General features: G+C 68.9%; 3 protein-coding genes across 5 annotated transcripts in view; 1 reads left to right on the forward strand and 2 right to left on the reverse strand.

Annotated features, from left to right (window-relative positions):
• The first annotated feature begins 4032 nt into the window (after window positions 1–4032).
• Window positions 4033–11704, forward strand: CNN1 (calponin 1). Its single transcript, XM_058861875.1, has 7 exons — window positions 4033–4299; window positions 6292–6413; window positions 7126–7192; window positions 8022–8159; window positions 8940–9050; window positions 9142–9288; window positions 11323–11704. Exons 1-7 carry the CDS (start codon window positions 4237–4239, stop codon window positions 11557–11559), a joined length of 885 nt encoding a protein of 294 aa, XP_058717858.1. The 5' UTR covers window positions 4033–4236; the 3' UTR covers window positions 11560–11704.
• A 2201-nt stretch (window positions 11705–13905) lies between these two features.
• Window positions 13906–16343, reverse strand: ELOF1 (elongation factor 1). Of its 3 annotated transcripts, XM_058861905.1 has the most exons (5): window positions 16015–16343; window positions 15646–15716; window positions 14787–15305; window positions 14102–14241; window positions 13906–14015 (listed from the first exon to the last, which is right to left on the reverse strand). In XM_058861905.1, exons 1-3 carry the CDS (start codon window positions 16128–16130, stop codon window positions 15241–15243), a joined length of 252 nt encoding a protein of 83 aa, XP_058717888.1. In that variant the 5' UTR covers window positions 16131–16343; the 3' UTR covers window positions 13906–14015; window positions 14102–14241; window positions 14787–15240. The 3 variants fall into 3 exon arrangements, with proteins under 3 accessions (XP_058717888.1, XP_058717889.1, XP_058717887.1); XM_058861906.1 differs by lacking the exon at window positions 14102–14241 and having other exon boundaries at window positions 14664–15305; XM_058861904.1 differs by lacking the exon at window positions 14102–14241 and having other exon boundaries at window positions 13906–14033; window positions 14652–15305.
• A 1191-nt stretch (window positions 16344–17534) lies between these two features.
• The window catches only part of ACP5 (acid phosphatase 5, tartrate resistant), a 10257-nt gene continuing 7087 nt past the window's right edge, over window positions 17535–20704 (reverse strand). The window contains 3 exon segments of the mRNA XM_058861704.1: window positions 17535–17998; window positions 19106–19342; window positions 19344–19477. Of these exon segments, the coding sequence (XP_058717687.1) occupies window positions 17762–17998; window positions 19106–19342; window positions 19344–19477 (608 nt within the window). The 3' untranslated portion in view covers window positions 17535–17761.

The raw sequence follows: 20704 nt of genomic DNA on the forward strand, positions 1-20704 counted from the left end.
TTGGGGACAATGGGGACAATGGGTGACACCAGCAGGAACAGCGTCTCTGCGTCTGGAATCACACCTGGGGACAATGGGGACAATGGGGACAGTGAGTGACAACAGCAGGAACAGCGTCTCTGCGTCCGGCATCACACCTGGGGACAATGGGGACAATGGGGACAGTGAGTGACAATGGCTGGAACAGCGTCTCTGCGTCGGCATCACACCTGGGGACAGTGGGGACAATGGGGACAATGGGGACAGTGAGTGACAATGGCTGGAACAGCATCTCGGTGTCTGGCATCACACCTGGGGACAACGGGGGACAGTGGGGACAGTGGGGGACAGTGAGTGACAGCAGCAGGAACAGTGTCTCTGCGTCCGGCATCACACCTGGGGACAACGGGGACAATGGGGACAGTGGGGACAGTGAGTGACAATGGCTGGAACAGCGTCTCTGCGTCCGGCATCACACCTGGGGACACCGGGGGACATTGGGGACAGTGGGTGACACCAGCAGGAACAGCGTCTCCGCGTCCGGCATCACACCTGGGGACAACGGGGACAATGGGTGACACCAGCAGGAACCGCATCTCTGCGTCCGGCATCACACCTGGGGACAGTGGGGACAATGGGGACAACGGGGACAATGGGTGACAACAGCAGGAACAGCGTCTTTGCATCCGGCATCACACCTGGGGACACCGGGGGACATTGGGGACAGTGGGGGGATTGGGGATATTGGGGACAATGGGGACATCGGGGACATTGAGATTGCAGGGATTGGGAACACTGGGGGACATTGGGGACACTGGGAACACTTGGGGACATTGGGGGGACATTGGGGACACTGGGGGGACAGTGGGGACAGTGGGGACACTTGGGGACATTGGGGACAGTGGGGACATTGGGGGGACATTGGGGACACTGGGAACACTTGGTGACATCAGGGACAGTGGGAACACTTGGGGACATTGGGGGGACATTGGGGACAGTGGGAACACTTGGGGACATTGGGGGGACATTGGGTGACTGGGGACACTGGGGGGACATTGGGGACACTGGGGGAACATCAGGGACAGTGGGAACACTTGGGGACATTGGGGGGACATTGGGGACACTGGGGGGACATTGGGGACACTGGGAACACTTGGTGACATCAGGGACAGTGGGAACACTTGGGGACATTGGGGGACATTGGGGTGATTGGGGACACTGGGGGAACATTGAGGACAGTGGGAACACTTGGTGACATCAGGGACAGTGGGAACACTTGGTGACATCGGGGGGACATTGGGGTGACTGGGGACACTGGGGGGACAGTGGGGACACTTGGGGACATTGGGGGGACATTGGGGACACTGGGGGGACATTGGGGACACTGGGAACACTTGGGGACATTGGGGGGACATTGGGGACACTGGGGGGACATTGGGGACAGTGGGAACACTTGGGGACATTGGGGGGACATTGGGGACATTGGGGGGACATTGGGGGGACATTGGGGACAGTGGGAACACTTGGGGACATCAGGGACAGTGGGAACACTTGGTGACATCGGGGGGACATTGGGGTGACTGGGGACACTGGGGGGACATTGGGGACACTCGGTGACATCGCAGAAACGGTGAGGATTGTGAACACCGGCGACACGAACACTTGGAACATCCAGGTGACACAAACACCCCCAGAACAAGCAGGAACACACCACAACCAACAACACCCGGAGCCACCCCAGCGTGTCCCCAAAGTGTCCCCAAGGTGTCCCCAGCCCGTACCGTGTCTCTCCATCTGCTCCAGCAGGCGCAGCCCGCACTCCTGCTGCCGCGGGAAGGGGAAGAGGAGGCGCTGCAGCGGCCCCCGGGGCACCCATGGCCCGCGGGGCAGCAGCCGCAGCAGCGCGTTGTACCCGGCCAGGCTCCGCTCGGCCCCCAGCGCCGCCATCGCCGCCAGCGCCGCCTCCACCAGCGCCAGGCGCCCGCCGCGACCCGCCGGGGCCTGGGAGAGAGCACGGAGAGCAGCCTCGAACGCCGCCGGGCCACCGCGGCCACCGCGGCCATCGGCATGGTGGCCATCGTCATGGTGGTCACTGTGGTCATGGTGGTGGTCACCGTGGTCATGGTGGTCACCGTGGTGAGTCTTGTGCGAGCGGAGGCGGCGGGGAGGGACCCTGGAGGTGCTGCCGGTGGAGGTGTCACCTCCTGGGGTGTCACACCTTGGGGTGTCACACCTTGGGGTGTCACCTGCTGGGGTGTCACCTCCTAGAGTGTCACCCCTTGAGGTGTCACCCCCTAGAGTGTCACCCCTTGAGGTGTGACCCCCTGAGGTGTGACCACTTGGGGTGTCACCCCTTGGGGTGTCACGTCTTGAGGTGTCACCCCCTAGAGTGTCACCCCTTGAGCTGTGACCCCCTAGAGTGTCACCCCTTGAGGTGTGACCCCTTAAAGTGCCACCCTTCGAGGTGTCATCCCCCAGAGTGTCACCCCTTGAAGTGTGACCCCTCGAGGTGTCACCTCCTGGGGTGTCACCCCCTAGAGTGTCACCCCTCCAGGTGTGACCCCTTGAAGTGCCAGTGTCACCCCTTAAGGTGTCACCCCTTAAAGTGTCACCCCTGGAGGTGTCACCCCTTGAGGTTTGACCCCTTGAGGTGTCACCCCTCGGGGTGTCACCGCTGGAGGTGTCACCCCCCTCGGTGTCGCCCCTCCGGGTGTCACCCTCGGCGTGGCCGCCACCCCTCGGTGTCCCCGCGGTGTCGCCCCCCTCGCTGGGGACACGCGCCGGGCGCTGGCACAAGCTGCGGCAGAGCTGGGGGAGGGGAGAAAAAGGGGTCACCGCAGCTGTCCCCGTGTCCCCCCCGTGTCCCCCCCGTGTCCCCCCCGCGTGTCCCCCGCGTGTCCCCCGCGTGTCCCCGTGTCACCCCACCCGTGTCCCCCCCGCGCCCGCCAGGCTCCCCCGCGCACCTCTGGAAGCGCGGGCCCGCCCCAGCGCCCCCGGGGCAGCGCCCGGAGCCAGCTCAGCCTCATGTCCCCGGCGGTGTCGCGGTTCCGGGGTCACCGGGCCCCGCTGTCCCCACGCCGGGTGGCGCCGCTGGGCGCCGCCATCTTGGCTCTGACCCCGCGCCTCAGGGTCAGGGGGCGGGGCCTCCCGGCGCAGCCAATCGCAGCGCGGCTTTTATCCTCGGCTGTGACGAGCGCGGTGATTGGCTGTGACCAGCGCGGGGGGCGGGGCTCTGAGGGGGTTCCCCCGTGACGTCACAGCGGGACCCCGGGATGAGCTCAGGGACGGGGGACACGCGGTGACGTCACGAGGGGGGGTTTAACGATGATGTCACCGTTAAATGGGAACGGCGGGGGGGGGGGGCGAGGGGTTCCCCAAACCCCTGAGTGGGGGGAGGGGGATCCTGGGTGTCCCCCCCGTCCCTGGGGGGGTCTCGGAGTGGCGGGGGGGGATGGGCCGGGGGTGGGGGAGGGGGAGATTCCCCACCCGTGACGTGTCCTCCCCCCGAGGGGGCGGCGGAGTCCGATCCGGTGACGGCACCGAGCGGGGGGGTGGGGGACACGCGGCGGGGACCGAACCGCGCTGTCCTGGGGGGGTTCCGGGGGGGGGTCCCAAATGTCCCGGGAAGGGACCCCCGGTGTGCCGGGGGGGGTCCCCAAGGCACGGTGGGGACCCCCAGGTGTCCCGGGGGGGGTCCCCAAGGCACGGTGGGGACCCCCAGGTGACCCGGGGGGGGGTCCCCAAGGCACGGTGGGGACACCCCGGTGTCCCGAGGGGGGGGTCCCCGCTCTTGGGGGGGACACAAAGATGACCCGGGGGGGTCGCGGGTGCCCGGTGGGAGGGGGGGAGAGCGGGGAACGGCTGATTTGGGGCGGGGGGAGCCGTTCCGGGACTCCCCGGTGCCCCCCCCCGGGATCCCCCCGCCGGGATCCCCCCCGCTAAATGTGGAAAAAATGACGCCATCACCCGCCCCGCCGTGACGTCAGCGCGGCGGAGGCCGCGGATTGGCTGCGGCCGCCCCGGCCCGGGGGGGGCTCCGCGCCCACCGCCCACTTTTAAAAGTGGCGGCGGCGCCGGGACGGCACCGGGAGGCACCGAGCGAGGGCACCGACCCCACCCGAGGGCACCGAACCCACCCGGGACCGCCCCGAACCCACCCGGGACAGCCCCGAACCCACCCGGGACAGCCCCGAACCGGCGCGAGCCGCCCGCCGCGACCCCACCGGAGCCACCGAGACCCCCCCCGGGACCCCCGGAATGTCCAACGCGCACTTCAACCGCGGCCCGGCCTACGGGCTCTCGGCAGAGGTGAAGAACAAGGTGAGCGGCACCGAACCGAACCGAACCGAACCGGGGGGATCCCGGCGGCTCCGGGGAGGAGCGACCCCCGCTCCGTTCCCCCGGTTGGGGCGGCGGCTCCGGGGGCGGGCGGGGGTCGCGGCGGGAGCCGGCGGGAGCGGGGCCGGGACCCGGCGCTGTCCCTGGTGCTGCCCCGGGAGGGACGGGACGGGCACCGGGACGGGCGGGGGGGCGGTACCGGGGTGTCCCCGCAGCCCCCCCGGGGGTCCCACCGGGCGCCGGTTTACCGGGGAGGGCGTTGGGCCGCCCGGGGAGCTCCGAACCCCGCGGAGGCACCGGGATGAGGGAGGGGAGGGGGCGACACCGGAGTGGGGGGGACCTGCGGGACACCGGCTCGCTAAGGGTTAAACCGGAGGGGATTCCGGTGGCCCGCGGGACCCCCCGACCCCTCTGCGGGCACCGAACTGGAGGCAGCGGCCACACCGGGGCTGCGGAGGGGAGGGGGCGACACCGGAACGGAGCGGGGACCCCCCCCAGGAGCTGCGGGGGGGGTCCCGCCGGTGCCGCCCCGTTAAGGGTTAACGGGAGCGCTCGGGGTGACCCGGGGGGGGCGGGAGATACCGGACACGGCGGGGAGCGGGGGGGTTCCGGCCCGTTAAGGGTTAACGGAGGGGGGAGATCGGCGGCCCGGGGGGGCCCCGGAGCCCCCCGGCCCCGCCGTGAGCCCTTATAAGGCGGCGGAGCGCGGCGGGCGGGCGGCGGCGGCCCCGGCCCGGGGCTATATATGGGCAAAGGTTCGGCCGGCCCGGTCGCCCGCGGCTCCCGGAGCGCGGGGGGGGAACCGGGGCGGGGCGGGAGGGGGGTCCGGACAGCCCCGGAGGGGGGGAACCGGGGGGCACCGGGGATTGGCGGCTGAGGGTGTCCCCGAAATGCCATTTACGGTGTTTCCTCCGCGCTCTCCGCGACACCGCGTCCTCCCGCCGGTGTCACCGGGTCCTCCCGGAGGTGTCCCCGCGTCCCCCCGGGGCTGTCCCCGAGACCCCCGCGTCCCCCCGGGGCTGTCCCCGAGCTCCCCGAGTCCCCCCGGGCTGTCCCCGAGTCCCCCGGTGCTGTCCCCGCGTCCTCCCGGGGCTGTCCCCGAGCTCCCCGACGATGTCCCCGCATCCCCCGGGTCTGTCCTCGAGCCCCCCGACCGTGTCCTCGAGCCCCCCGGGCTGTCCCCGCGTCCCCCGTTCGTGTCCCCGCATCCCCCCGAGCCCCCGGTGCTGTCCCCGCGTCTCCCGGGGCTGTCCCCGAGTCCCCTCAGCCCCCCGGGGCTGTCCCCGAGTCCCCCCGGTGCTGTCTCCGAGCTCCCCGACGATGTCCCCGAGCCCCCCGCTGGTGTCCCACGCGTCCCCTGGCCACGTCCCTCAGCCCCCCGGGTCTGTCCCCGAGCCCCCGGGGCTGTCCCCGAGCCACCCGAGTCCCCCGACGATGTCCCCTCATCCCCCCGACGATGTCCCCGAGTCCCCCGACGATGTCCCCGCGTCCCCCGGGCCATGTCCCCAAGCCCTCCCAACCCCCCGGCCGTATCCCCGAGCCCCTCGGGGCTGTCCCCGAGCCCCCTCAGCCCCTCGGTGGTGTCCCCGTGTCCCCCCGGGTCTGTCCCCGAGCCCCCCGGCCGTGTCCCCGAGCCCCCCGGGGCTGTCCCCGAGCCCCCCCAGCCCCCCAGGGCTGTCCCTGAGCCCCCCAGGGCTGTCCCCGAGCCCCCCGGGGCTGTCCCCGAGCCCCCCCAGGCCCCCGGCCGTGTCCCCCAGCCCCCCAGGGCTGTCCCCGATCCCCCCGGCCGTGTCCCCGAGCCCCCCCAGCCCCCCGGCGGTGTCCCCACGGTGCGGTGTCCCCACGGTGCGGTGTCCCCACGGTGCGGTGTCCCCACGGTGCCGTGTCCCCACGGTGCCGTGTCCCCACGGTGCGGTGTCCCCACGGTGCGGTGTCCCCACGGTGCCGTGTCCCCACGGTGCCGTGTCCCCACAGCTGGCCCAGAAGTACGACCCGCAGCACGAGCGGGAGCTCCGTGCCTGGATCGAGGCCACCACGGGCCGGAGGATCGGTGACAACTTCATGGACGGGCTCAAGGACGGCGTCATCCTCTGCGAGTACGGAGCCCCCCCCCGAGCCCTGGGGACATCGATCGGTCCCTGGTCCCTGACCCCCCCAAACCCCGCTGGAACTGGGATCTGAACCCCGAGCCTCACCTGGGCTGACCCCTGACCTCACCTGTGACCTCACCTGTGACCTCACCTGGGCTGACCCCTGACCCCTGACTCCACCTGTGACCTCACCTGGGCTGACCCCACCTTTGACCTCACCTGGGCTGACCCCTGACCCCACCTGTGACCTCACCTGGGCTGACCTCTGACCCCTGACCTCTGCTGTGACCTCACCTGGACTGACCCCTGACCTCTGCTGTGACCCCACCTGTGACCCCACCTGTGACCCCTGTGCTGACCCCACCTGTGACCTCACCTGTGACCCCACCTGTGACCTCACCTGTGCTGACCCCACCTGTGACCCCACCTGTGACCCCTGTGCTGATCTCACCTGTGACCCCACCTGTGACCCCACCTGTGACCTCACCTGTGACCTCACCTGTGACCTCACCTGTGACCCCACCTGTGACCCCACCTGTGACCTCACCTGTGACCTCACCTGTGACCTCACCTGTGACCCCACCTGTGACCTCACCTGTGACCTCACCTGTGACCTCACCTGTGACCCCACCTGTGACCCCACCTGTGACCCCACCTGTGACCCCTGTGCTGACCCCACCTGTGACCTCACCTGTGACCCCACCTGTGACCCCTCCAGGCTCATCAATAAACTCCAGCCGGGCTCGGTGCCCAAGGTGAACGACCCCGTCCAGAACTGGCACAAGGTGAGAGGAAACCCCAAACCCGGGGATTTTGGGGAGGGTCCGGGGGGGTCCTGACCCCAAATCCACCTGGGATCCCTGGGGGGCTCCTGACCCCAAATCCACCTGGGATCCCTGGGGGGCTCCTGACCCCAAATCCACCTGGGATCCCTGGGGGGGTCCTGACCCCAAATCCACCTGGGATTTTGGTCTGGGGGGGCTCCTGACCCCAAATCCTCCTGGGATCCCTGGGGGGATCCTGACCCCAAATCCACCTGGGATCCCTGGGGTGGGGTCCTGACCCCAAATCCACCTGGGATCCCCAGGAGGGTCCGGGGGGGTCCTGACCCCAAATCCTCCTGGGATTTTGGTCTGGGGGGGTCCTGACCCCAAATCCTCCTGGGACTTTGGTCTGGGGGGGCTCCTGACCCCAAATCCTCCTGGGATTTTGGTCTGGGGGGGCTCCTGACCCCAAATCCTCCTGGGATTTTGGTCTGGGGGGCTCCTGACCCCAAATCCACCTGGGATTTTGTTCTGGGGGGGCTCCTGACCCCAAATCCTCCTGGGATCCCTGGGGGGCTCCTGACCCCAAATCCTCCTGGGATCCCTGGGGGGCTCCTGACCCCAAATCCTCCTGGGATTTTGGTCTGGGGGGGCTCCTGACCCCAAATCCACCTGGGATCCCCGGGGGGCTCCTGACCCCAAATCCACCTGGGATCCCCGGGAGGGTCTGGGGGGGCTCCTGACCCCAAATCCTCCTGGGATTTTGGTCTGGGGGGGCTCCTGACCCCAAATCCTCCTGGGATTTTGGTCTGGGGGGGCTCCTGACCCCAAATCCTCCTGGGATCCGCAGCTGGAGAACATCGGGAACTTCCTGAGGGCCATCACGCGCTACGGGGTGAAGCCCCACGACATCTTCGAGGCCAACGACCTCTTCGAGAACACCAACCACACCCAGGTGCAGTCCACCCTCATCGCCCTGGCCAGCCAGGTGAGCCCTCGGGGGGGTCCTGGGGGGTCCCGGGGGGTCCTGGGGGGGTCCCAGGGGGTCCTGGGGGGGATTGAGGGGTCCCAGGGGGTCCTGGGGGGTCTGGGAGGCTCCGGAGGGTCCCAGTGTCCCCCTGGAGGAGAACGGCCACGCGCTGCTCCCTCAGCTGGGGGGGGTCCAGAGGGGGGAATTTGGGGTCTGGGGGGGGATTTGGGATTTGGGGAGGGGGTTTTTGGGGTCTGGGGAGGGGATTTGGGGGTCTGGGGAGGGGGTTCTGAGGTCTGGGGGGATATTTGGGATCTGGGCAGGGGGTTTTGGGGTTTGGGGAGGGGGTTTTGGGATTTGGGGAGGGGGTTTTGAGGTCCGGGGGGGATATTTGGGGTTTGGGGAGGGTATTTGATATCTGGGGAGAGGGATCTCAGATTTGGGGAGGGGGTTTTGGGGTCAGGGGGGGTATTTGGGGTTTGGGGAGGGGGTTTTGGGATTTGGGGTCTGTGGAGGAGATTTGGGATTTGGGGAGGGGGTTTTGGGGTCTGGGGAGGGGATTTTGGAGTCTGGGGAGGGGATTTGGGGAAGTATTTGGGGTCTGGGGGGTATTTGGGATTTGGGGAGGGGGTTTTGGGGTCTGGGGGGGATTTGGGGAGGGTATTTGGGGTCTGGGGAGGGGGTTTTGGGGTCTGGGGAGGGGATTTTGGGTCTGGGGAGGGGATTTGGGGTCTGGGGGGTATTTGGGGTCTGGGGAGGCCTCGTGAGCCCCCTCCCCAACCCCCCGGCCCCCACCAGGCCAAGACAAAGGGGAACAAGGTGGGGCTGGGGGTGAAATACGCGGAGAAGCAGCAGCGGCGCTTCCACCCCGAGAAGCTGCGCGAGGGCAGGAACATCATCGGGCTGCAGGTGACACCTGGGGACAGCGGGGGAGGGGACAGGCGGCCGGGGGGGCGCTGTTGGGGACAGCTGGTGACACCGTCACCGTCACTGTCCCCAGATGGGCACCAATAAGTTCGCCAGCCAGCAGGGAATGACGGCGTACGGGACACGGCGACACCTCTACGACCCCAAACTGGGAACCGATCAACCCCTGGACCAGGCCACCATCAGCCTCCAGATGGGCACCAACAAAGGGGCCAGCCAGGTGGGGACAGACGGACAGACAGACAGGGGACAGACAGACAGCCAGGTGGGGACAGACGGACACGGGGACATGGGGACAGACGGACATGGGGACAGACGGACAGACAGACAGGTGGGGACAGACGGACACGGGGACATGGGGACACACAGACAGCCAGGTGGGGACAGACGGACAGACAGACGGACAGGGGACAGCCAGGTGGGGACAGACGGACAGACAGACAGGTGGGGACAGATGGACAGACAGGGGACAGACAGGTGGGGACAGACGGACACGGGGACATGGGGACACACAGACAGCCAGGTGGGGACAGACAGACAGACAGACATGGGACAGACAGGTGGGGACAGACGGACAGACAGACAGGGGACAGACAGCCAGGTGGGGACAGACGGACGGACAGACATGGGACAGCCAGGTGGGGACAGGCAGACAGACAGACAGGAGACAGACAGACAGGGGACAGCCAGGTGGGGACAGACGGACAGACAGACAGGTGGGGACAGACGGACAGACAGACGGACAGACAGGTGGGGACAGACAGACAGAGGGACAGACAGACAGAGGGACAGACAGGTGGGGACAGGGGACAGACAGAGGGACAGACAGGTGGGGACAGACACACAGACAGCCAGGTGGGGACAGACGGACAGACAGGTGGGGACACACGGACAGGGGACAGACAGAGAGGACACAGCCAGGTGGGGCTGCCCAGTGACCCCTCCTAGACCAGTGCAGGGGACAGAGGGGACCCAGTGACCCCTCCTGGGGGTGAGTGGGGGTCTCCCCACCACCCCCAACCCCCCCCGTGTGTCCCGGATCAGGCAGGGTGTCACCACACTGGTACAGGTGACAGAGGGGACCCAGTGACCCCTCCTCGGGGTGAGTGGGGGTCTCCCCACCACCACCAAGAACCCCAAACCCCTGTCCCAGAGCAGCTGGGGTGTCACCAGACCGGTGCAGGGGACAGAGGGGACACAGAGGCTGCTCAATGACCCCTCCTGGGGGTGAGTGGGGGTCTCCTCACCACCCCCCACCCCAATCCTGTCCCGGATCAGGCAGGGTGTCACCACACTGGTACAGGTGACAAAGGGGACCCAGTGACCCCTCCTGGGGGTGAGTGGGGGTCTCCCCACCACCACCACCAACCCTGGAGCAGTTGGGGTGTCACCACACCAGTGCAGGGGACAGAGGGGACACAGTGACCCCTCCTGGGGGTGAGTGGGGGTCTCCTCACCACCACCAAGAACCCCAAACCCCCCACCCAGAGCAGTTGGGGTGTCACCACAGGAGTGCAGGTGACAAAGGGGACACAGAGGCTGCTCAGTGACCCCTCCTGGGGGTGAGTGGGGGTCTCCCCACCACCCCCCCACCCCAATCCCGTCCCGTCCCAGGCGGGGTGTCACCACAGGAGTGCAGGGGACAGAGGGGACACAGAGGCTGCTCAGTGACCCCTGGGGGTGAGTGGGGATCTCCCCACCACCACCCCCCAACCCCTCGTGTCCCAGAGCAGTTGGGGTGTCACCAGACCAGTGCAGGGGACAAAGGGGACACAGAGGTTGCTCAGTGACCCCTCCCGAGGGTGAGTGGGGGTCTCCTCACCACCCCCAACCCCAAACCCCCCACCCAGAGCAGACCAGTGCAGGTGACAAAGGGGACACAGTGACCCCTCCTGGGGGTGAGTGGGGGTCTCCTCACCACCCCCAACCCCCCGTGTGTCCTGGATCAGGCAGGGTGTCACCACAGGAGTGCAGGGGACAAAGGGGACACAGTGACCCCTCCTGGGGATGAGTGGGGGTCTCCCCACCACCACCACCAACCCTGGAGCAGTTGGGGGGTCACCACACTGGTGCAGGGGACAAAGGGGACCCAGTGACCCCTCCTGGGGGTGAGTGGGGGTCTCCTCACCACCCCCAACCCCAAACCCCCCACCCAGAGCAGACCAGTGCAGGGGACAGAGGGGACCCAGTGACCCCTGGGGGTGAGTGGGGGTCTCCCCACCACCCCCCTCACCCCAATCCCGTCCCGTCCCAGGCGGGGATGACGGCTCCGGGCACCAAGCGTCAGATCTTCGAGCCGGCGCTGGGCATGGAGCACTGCGACACTTTGACCATCGGGCTGCAGATGGGCAGCAACAAGGGCGCGTCCCAGCAGGGCATGACCGTCTACGGCCTCCCCCGCCAGGTCTACGACCCCAAATACTGCGGGGGGCCCGAGCTGCTCGCCCCCGACGGCTACGACGGCCACCACGGCCTCTACAACTCCCAGTAGCCGCCGCTCGCCCCCGCGCCCCCGACACCGCTGCTCACCGGCTTCACCCAGCTCGCCCCGGCCGCCCCCGGGGATGGGAGAGACCCCGGGGCCGGTGCTGGTACCGGGAGAACCCCCGGTGCTGCCCCCGGGGACTGGAGAGCCCCCGGTGCTGCCCCCGGTACCAGGAGAGCCCCCGGTGCTGCCCCCGGGGACTGGAGAGCCCCCGGTGCTGCCCCCGGTACCAGGAGAGCCCCCGGTGCCGCCCCCGGTACCAGGAGAGCCCCCGGTGCTGCCCCCGGTACCGGGAGAGCCCCCGGTGCCGCCCCCGGGGACTGGAGAGCCGCCGGTGCTGCCCCCGGGGACGGGAGAGCCCCCGGGGCCACTGCCGGTACCGGGAGAACCCCCGGTGCCACTGCCGGTACCGGGGGGAGCTCCCAGGGAGGTACTGGGGGAGCCCCCGGTGCCGGTACCTGCGGGAGCTCCCGGGGAGGTACCGGGGGAGGAACCGGGGGCGTTCCCGGTACCGGGGGAGCTCCCGGGGAGGTACCGGGAGAGGAACCGGTGCCAGTACCGGGAGGAGCTCCTGGGGAGGTACCGGTACCTGCGGGAGTTCCTGGGGAGGTACCGGGAGAGCTCCTGGGGAGGTACCGGGAGAGCTCCCGGTGCCGGTACCTGCGGGAGTTCCTGGGGAGGTACCGGGAGAGCCCCCGGGGCGGTACCGGGGGAACCCCCGCTGCCGCTGCCGGTACCGGGAGGAGCTCCTGGGGAGGTACCGGGAGAGGAACCGGTGCCGGTACCGGGAGAGCTCCCGGTGCTGCTGCCGGTACCGGGGGAGGAACCCGGGGGGTTCGGCCCCCGCCACGTGTGGAGCCACCGAGAGGCACAATAAAAACCACAGGCAAAGGAAATGGTGCTGGGGACACTGGGGACACTGGGGGGACACTGGGGACACTGGGGACACTGGGGACACTGGGGGACACTGGGGGACACTGGGGACACTGGGGACACTGGGGACACTGAGGGGACACTGGGGACACTGGGGACACTGGGGGGACACTGGGGACATTGGGGACATTGGGGACACTGGGGACATTGGGGACATTGGGGACACTGGGGGGACACTGGGGACACTGGGGACACTGGGGACACTGGGGGACACTGGGGGACACTGGGGACAATGGGGACATTGGGGGGACACTGGGGGACACGGGGGACACTGGGGACACTGGGGGACACTGGGGACACTGGGGACACTGGGGACACTGGGGGGACATTGGGGACACTGGGGACAGTGGGGACACTGGGGACACTGGGGACACTGAGGGGGACACTGGGGGACACACTGGGGACATTGGGGACACTGGGGGACAATGAGGGGACACTGGGGGACACTGGGGGACACTGGGGACACTGGGGGGACACTGGGGACACTGGGGGGACACTGGGGACACTGGGGGACACTGAGGGGACACTGGGGACACTGGGGGGACACTGGGGACACTGGGGGACACTGGGGACACTGGGGGGACACTGGGGGGACACTGGGGACACACTGGGGGGACACTGAGGGGACACTGGGGACACTGGGGACACTGGGGGACACTGGGGGACACTGGGGACACTGGGGGGACACTGGGGGGACACTGGGGACACTGGGGGACACTGGGGGACACTGGGGACACTGGGGGGACACTGGGGGGACACTGGGGACACTGGGGGACACTGGGGGACACTGGGAGACAATGAGGGGACACTGGGGACACTGGGGACACTGTGGGACACTGAGGGGACACTGGGGACACTGAGGGGACACTGGGGGGACACTGGGGGGACACTGGGGGGACACTGGGGACACTGAGGGGACACTGGGGGGACACTGGGGGACACTGGGGACACTGGGGGACACTGAGGGGACACTGGGGACACTGGGGACACTGGGGACACTGGGGGGACACTGGGGACACTGGGGGACACTGGGGACACTGAGGGGACACTGGGGGACACTGGGGGACACTGAGGGGACACTGGGGACACTGAGGGGACACTGAGGGGACACTGAGGGACACCAAAGGGACACTGAGGGGACACTGGGGACACTGGGGGGACACTGGGGACACTGGGGGACACTGGGGACACTGGGGGACACTGGGGACACTGAGGGGACACTGAGGGGACACTGAGGGACACCAAAGGGACACTGAGGGGACACTGGGGACACTGGGGGGACACTGGGGACACTGAGGGGACACTGGGGACACTGAGGGGACACTGAGAGGACATCAGGGGACACTGGGGGACATTGAGGGGACACTGAAGGACACCAAGGGGACACTGAAGGACACCAAAGGGACACCGAGGCACAGGTGACACCTCAGGGTGTTTATTCCAGCCCAGCTGTCCCCAAAACGCGTCACCGCTGTCCCAATGTCCCCAAATCCCCCTGGGGACGAGCAGATGTCACCCCCACACCGGTCCTGGGGTGTCACCGGGTCCTGGGGGTGTCACCGGGGGTGTCACTGGGGGTGTCACCGGGGGTGTCACCAATCCCTGGGGGTGTCACCGGGGGTGTCACCGGGTCCTGGGGGTGTCACCAGGGGTGTCACCAATCCCGGGGGGTGTCACCGGGTCCTGGGGGTGTCACCGGGGGTGTCACCGGTCCTGGGGTGTCACCAGGTCCTGGGGGTGTCACCGTGGGTGTCACTGGTCCTGGGGGGTGTCACCGGGGGTGTCACTAGCGGTGTCACCAGTCCTGGGGGGTGTCACCGATCCCTGGGGGTGACACTGTGTCCAGGGGGTGTCACCAGGGGTGTCACCGATCCCTGGGGGTGACACTGTGTCCAGGGGGTGTCACCAGGGGTGTCACCGATCCCTGGGGGTGTCACCAGTCCTGGGGGTGTCACCAATCCCGGGGGTGTCACCAGGGGTGTCACCAATCCCGGGGGGTGTCACCGGGTCCTGGGGGTGTCACTGGGGGTGTCACCGGGTCCTGGGGGTGTCACTGGGGGTGTCACCGGGTCCTGGGGGTGTCACTGGGTCCTGGGGGTGTCACCAGGGGTGTCACCAGTCCTGGGGGTGTCACCAGGGGTGTCAACAATCCCTGGGGGTGTCACCAGGGGTGTCACCGGGGGTGTCACCGGGTCCTGGGGGTGTCACCGTGGGTGTCACCGGTCCCGGGGGGTGTCACCGGGTCCTGGGGGTGTCACCAGGGGTGTCACCAGTCCTGGGGGTGTCACCGGGGGTGTCACCGGGTCCCAGGGGGTGTCACCGGGTCCTGGGGGTGTCACCAGGGGTGTCACCGATCCCTGGGGGTGTCACCAGTCCTGGGGGTGTCACCAATCCCGGGGGTGTCACCAGGGGTGTCACCAATCCCGGGGGGTGTCACCGGGTCCTGGGGGTGTCACCAGGGGTGTCACTGGGTCCCAGGGGGTGTCACCGGGCGTGTCACCGATCCCGGGAGGTGTCACTGGGGGTGTCACCGGTCCCCAGGGGGTGTCACCGTGTCCAGGGGGTGTCACCAGGGGTGTCACCAATCCCAGGGGGTGACACTGTCCCCTGTCCCTGGGGGTGTCACCAATCCCCGGGGGTGTCACTGGGGGTGTCCCCTGTCCCCGGGGGTGTCACCAATCCCAGGGGGTGTCACCAATCCCGGGAGGTGACACTGTCCCCTGTCCCCGGGGGTGTCCCCTGTCCCCGGGGGTGTCACTGGTTTGCAGCCTCGCAGGCGTCGATCCAATCGCTGTAAACGTCCACGGGCTCCGACAGGTCTGGGGGGGCCGTTAAGGACTCGGGGGGGTCCCGGTGGCTCCGGGGGGGGGTCCCGGTGGCTCAGGGGGGGGGGTCCCGGTTTGGGGGTCCCAGTTCAAGGGGGGGGGGGTCCCAGTTTGGAGGTTCCCGGTTTGGGGTTCCCGGTTCAGGGTTCCCGGTGGCTCGGGGGGGTCCCGGTTTGGGGGTTCCCGGTTACGGGGGGGTCCCGGTTTGGGGGTTCCCGGTTCGGGGGGGGGGGTCCCGGTTTGGGGGTTCCCGGTTCGGGGGGGGGTCCCGGTGGTGCAGGGGGAGTCCCGGTTCAGGGATCCCGGTTCAGGGGGGGGGTCCCGGTAAGGATACAGGTGATGGGGGTCTGGAACTCCTCCAGGCACACGGTGCACGAGATCACCCCGGTGTTCCGGGCACGGTCCCTGGCGGGGCAGGACGAGGCTGTGACCCCCCCCCGGGACCCGTCCCGGTACCCCCGGGATCCGTCCCGGTACCCCCGGGACCCGTCCCGGGACCCCCGGGATCCCTCCCGAGCCCCCCGGGACCCGTCCCGGGACCCCCGGGATCCCTCCCGACCCCCCCGGGATCCCTCCCAACCCCTCCGGGCTCCTCCGCCGCCCGTTTCCAGTGCCCCCCGGTGCTCCTCGGTGTCCCCGGTGCCCCCCGGTGCCCCCCGGTGCTCCCCGGTGTCCCCGGTGTCCCCCGGTGCCCCCCGCTCACATCTTGACGTCGCACGACTTCTCGTGGTTGCAGAAGGGACACGTGAACTGAGTCTCCAGCGTCCCCGTCATCTTCTTCTTGGGGGGCGGCTTCCGCTTCGACTTGCGGCGGCCCATGGCGGCCGCACCGGAGCCGAGAACCGGGAACGGCCTCGGGAATGGGAACCAAACCGGGATTGGCCCCGGGAGCCGCCTCGGAGCGGCCCCGAGCCGCTGCGGGACGGGCTGGGGGCGGCTCGACCCCTCCGGGACCCTCCGGGACCCCCCCGGTTCCTCCCGGTCCCTCCCGGTCCCTCACGCCGCTCCCGCCGCGTTCCCGGAAGTGCCGCCCCTCCGCCCTCAGCCAATCAGCAGCGGGAACAGCGCGCTCTGCTCCACGTGACTCGCAAGCGCCGCGCTCATTGGTTGATAAGCGCGGCGCCCCAGCCAATCACCAGCGGGAAGAGAGAGACTCGCGGTTGTCCCGCCCACTGGTGATGGACGCGCGGCTCAGCCAATCAGCGGCGGGAAAAGAGTGATACTCGCGGTTGTCCCGCCCACTGGTGATGGACGCGCGGCTCAGCCAATCAGCGGTGAGGAGGGCGTGCCCATCGCGCCCAGGCCCCGCCCCCCCGCGGTTTTGGGGCGAATTGCGGCGATTTTGGGTCCGGCAATGGCGGCGGCGCCGCTCGAAGGCTTTATTGGGGTCACTCGTTAAGGGGACAGCCCAGGCGGGGCTCGCAGGTGCCCCCAGGTCAAGGGTCAATGTCCCAAATGTCCCCCCAGGTCAGGGGTCACGGGGTGTCCCCAAGGGGAGGGGTCCCAGTGTCCCCCAGTGTCCCCAGGGGAGGGGTCCGGGTGTCCCCCAGTGTCCCCAATGTCCCCAAGGGGAGGGGTCCCAGTGTCCCCCAGTGTCCCCAGGGGAGGGGTCCCGCTGTCCCCAATGTCCCCAATGTCCCCAGGGGAGGGGTCCCGGTGTCGCCAATGTCCCCAAGGGGAGGGGTCCCAGTGTCCCCCAGTGTCCCCCAGTGTCCCCAGGGGAGGGGTCCGGGTGTCCCCCAGTGTCCCCCAGTGTCCCCAAGGGGAGGTGTCCCAGTGTCCCCCAATGTCCCCAGGGGAGGGGTCCCGGTGTCCCCAGTGTCCCCAGGGGAGGGGTCCCAGTGTCCCCCAGTGTCCCCCAATGTCCCCAAGGGGAGGGGTCCCGCTGTCCCCGCTGTCCCCAGGGGAGGGGTCCCGTTGTCCCCAGTGTCCCCAATGTCCCCAGGGGAGGGGTCCCGCTGTCCCCGCTGTCCCCGGTGTCCCCAGGGGAGGGATCCTGGTGTCCCCGGTGTCCCCAGGGGAGGGGTCCCACTGTCCCCAATGTCCCCGCTGTCCCCAATGTCCCCAGGGGAGGGGTCCCGATGTCCCCACTGTCCCCGGTGTCCCCAGGGGAGGAGTCCCGCTGTCCCCAATGTCCCCAATGTCCCCAGGGGAGGAGTCCCGCTGTCCCCAATGTCCCCAATGTCCCCAGGGGAGGAGTCCCGCTGTCCCCAATGTCCCCAGGGGAGGGGTCCCGGTGTCCCCGCTGTCCCCAGGGGAGGGGTCCCAGTGTCCCCAATGTCCCCAAGGGAGGGGTCCCAGTGTCCCCGCTGTCCCCAGGGGAGGGGTCCCGGTGTCCCCACTGTCCCCAGGGGAGGGGTCCCGCTGTCCCCGGTGTCCCCAGGGGAGGGGTCTCGGTGTCCCCAATGTCCCCGCTGTCCCCAGGGGAGGGGTCCCGCGCCCCCCGGGGCTCAGAGCTGGCGGGGGGGCAGCGCCACGCGGTGCAGGACGCGGCCGGTGGCCTCCAGGAAGGTGACGGTGACAGCGCCGGGCTCCAGGCGCAGGTGGGCGAAGCCCCCGGGGCTGGCGGGGCTCCCGAAGAAGAAGCGGAGGGAACCGGGGGGGACGGAGCCCAGGTGGGGCCGCGAATCCTCCATGAAATTCCCGGCGCCGCTCAGGATGTAGCCCACGCCCCCCTCCTCCAGGTACTGCGGGACAGAATGGGGGGATTTGGGGAGGGGGACACAGCTGGGGGGGGACACACCTGGGGGGGGGACACACCTGGGGGGGGGACACACCTGGGGAGGGGGACACACCTGGATTTGGGGAGGGGACACAGCTGGGGAGGGACACACCTGGGGAGGGACACAGCTGGGGGCACCCCCGGATTGACGGGAGGAGGGGGACACACCTGGGGGGGGGACACACCTGGATTTGGGGAGGGGGACACAGCTGGGGGGGGACACACCTGGATTTGGGGAGGGGGACACACGTGGGGGGGGGACACACGTGGGGGGGGGACACACCTAGGGGGGGGACACACCTGGGGGGGGACACACCTGGGGGGGGGACACACCTGGGAGGGGACACACGTGGGGGGGGACACACCTGGGGGCCACCCCCGGATTTGGGGAGGGGGACACACCTGGGGGGGGACACACCTGGATTTGGGGAGGGGGACATACCTGGGGACACACCTGGTGGGGGGGACACACCTGGGGGCACCCCCGGCTTTGGGGACGGGGACACAGCTGGGGGGGGGACACACCTGGGGGGCACCCCCGGATTTAGGGGGGGCCCCGTGCATTTGGGGACACCGTGGGTGGGGTCGGAATTTGGGGAGGGGGTCCCATGGGTGGGATAGGAATTCGGGTGGGGGTCCCAGCACATTTGGGGTCCCCACAGGTGAGTTCAGAATTTGGGTGGTGGTCCCCGCAGGTGAGTTCAGAATTGGGGTGGGGGTCCGTGGGTGATTTCAGAATTCGGGTGGGGGTCCCGTAGGTGGGATCAGAATTCGGGTGGTGGTCCCCACAGCTGAGTTCAGAATTGGGGTGGGGGTCCCGTGGGTGGGATAGGAATTTGGGTGGGGGGTCCCAGCACACTTTGGGGACACCGCGGGTGGGGTCGGAATTTGGGTGGGGGTCCCGCAGGTGAGTTCAGAATTCGGGTGGGAGTCCCGTGGGTGAGTTCAGAATTTGGGTGGGGGTCCCCGCAGGTGATTTCAGAATTCGGGGTGGGGGTCCCCACAGGTGAGTTCAGTATTTGGGTGGGGGTCCCGTGGGTGGGATCAGAATTGGGGAGGGGGTCCCGCTCACCTGCAGGTTGTGGTCGTGGCCGCACAGGTAGGCGGTGACGCGGTGGCGCCGCAGCAGCGGCCGCAGCAGGCGCAGCAGACACGGCGTGGGGCCGTGTTTGGCCACTGACCACACCGGGTAGTGGCCGGCCACCAGCACGAAACTGTCCCCGGCCGCCGCCTCCAGCTGCGCCCGCAGCCACCCCAGGTGAGCCTCGGCCGCCGCCGCGTCCCGGGACCGCGGGGACATCGGTGACACCGAAATCGTCGCTGTGGCCGCAGAGCAGAACCGTGTCCAGCACCAGCAGCCGCGCAGAGGAGTTGGAGCCCGGCAGGTGAAGGCGGAGGGCGTAGTAGGGGTGGGGAAGTGCCTGGGGGGACAGTGTGGGGACACCTTGGGGGGTTGGGGACACCTTGAGGGGGATTGGGACAGGCTGGGGACACCTTGGGGGGGTCTGGGACACCTTGAGGGGGATTTGGGGACACCCTGAGGGGGTTGGGGACACCTTGGGGGGGTCTGGGACACCTGAGGGGGTTGGGGACACCTTGAGGGGGTCCGGGACACCCTGAGGGGGATTGGGACAGGCTGGGGACACCCTGAGAAGGCTTCGGACACCCTGAGGGGGTTGGGGACACCTTGAGGGGGTCTGGGGACACCTTGAGGGGGCCAGGGACAGGTCTGGGGACACCCTGAGGGGGTTGAGGACACCCTGAGGGGGATTGGGGACACCTTGAGGGGGATTTGGGACACCCTGAGAGACATCTGGGGACATCCTGAAGGGGATTTGGGATGCCCTGAGGGGGTCTGGGGACACCCTGAGGGGACTGGGGACACCTTGAGGGGGTTGGGGACACCTTGAGGGGGTCTGGGACATCCTGAGGGGGTTGGGGACATCCTGAGGGGCATTGGGGACATCTTGAGGGAGTTGGGGACATCCTGAGGGGGATTGGGGACACCCTGAGGGGGTTGGGGACACCCTGGGGGGGTTGGGGACAGACTGGGGACACCCCAGCACAAGGCACAGGGTGCAGTAGGGGTGGGGGAGGTGCCGGCGGGACATGAGGGCACTTGGGGACATGCAGGGACATGGCGGGGACATGGCAGGGACACGCGGGGACACGCGGGGACATGGCAGGGACATGGCAGGGACACGCAGGGACACGCGGGACACGCGGGGACATGGCAGGGACATGGCGGGGACATGCAGGGACACGCGGGGACACGCGGGGACATGGCAGGGACATGGCGGGGACATGGCAGGGACACGCGGGGACACGCGGGGACATGGCAGGGACATGGCAGGGACAAGCCAAGCAGGCTTGGGGACACCCTGAGGGGGCTTTGGTGACACCCCGAGGGGCTTGGGGACAGGCTGGGGACACCCGAGGGGACCTGGGGACACCCTGAGAGAGTCTGGGACATCGTGGGGACATCCCGAGGGGACCTGGGGACATCCCGAGGGGACCTGGGGACATCCCGAGGGGACCCGGAGCCACCGCGGGGACAGCGCAGCCCCCGGCACAGCGGGGGTGGGGACACGGGGACAACGCGAGGACACCCCGAGGGGACTCGGGGAACGAGGGGACTCGGGGACACTCGGGGACACTCGGGGACACTCGA

The sequence above is a fragment of the Poecile atricapillus genome, chromosome 39 (genome assembly GCF_030490865.1).
Source record: "Poecile atricapillus isolate bPoeAtr1 chromosome 39, bPoeAtr1.hap1, whole genome shotgun sequence".
Classification (NCBI taxonomy): Eukaryota; Metazoa; Chordata; class Aves; order Passeriformes; family Paridae; genus Poecile; species Poecile atricapillus.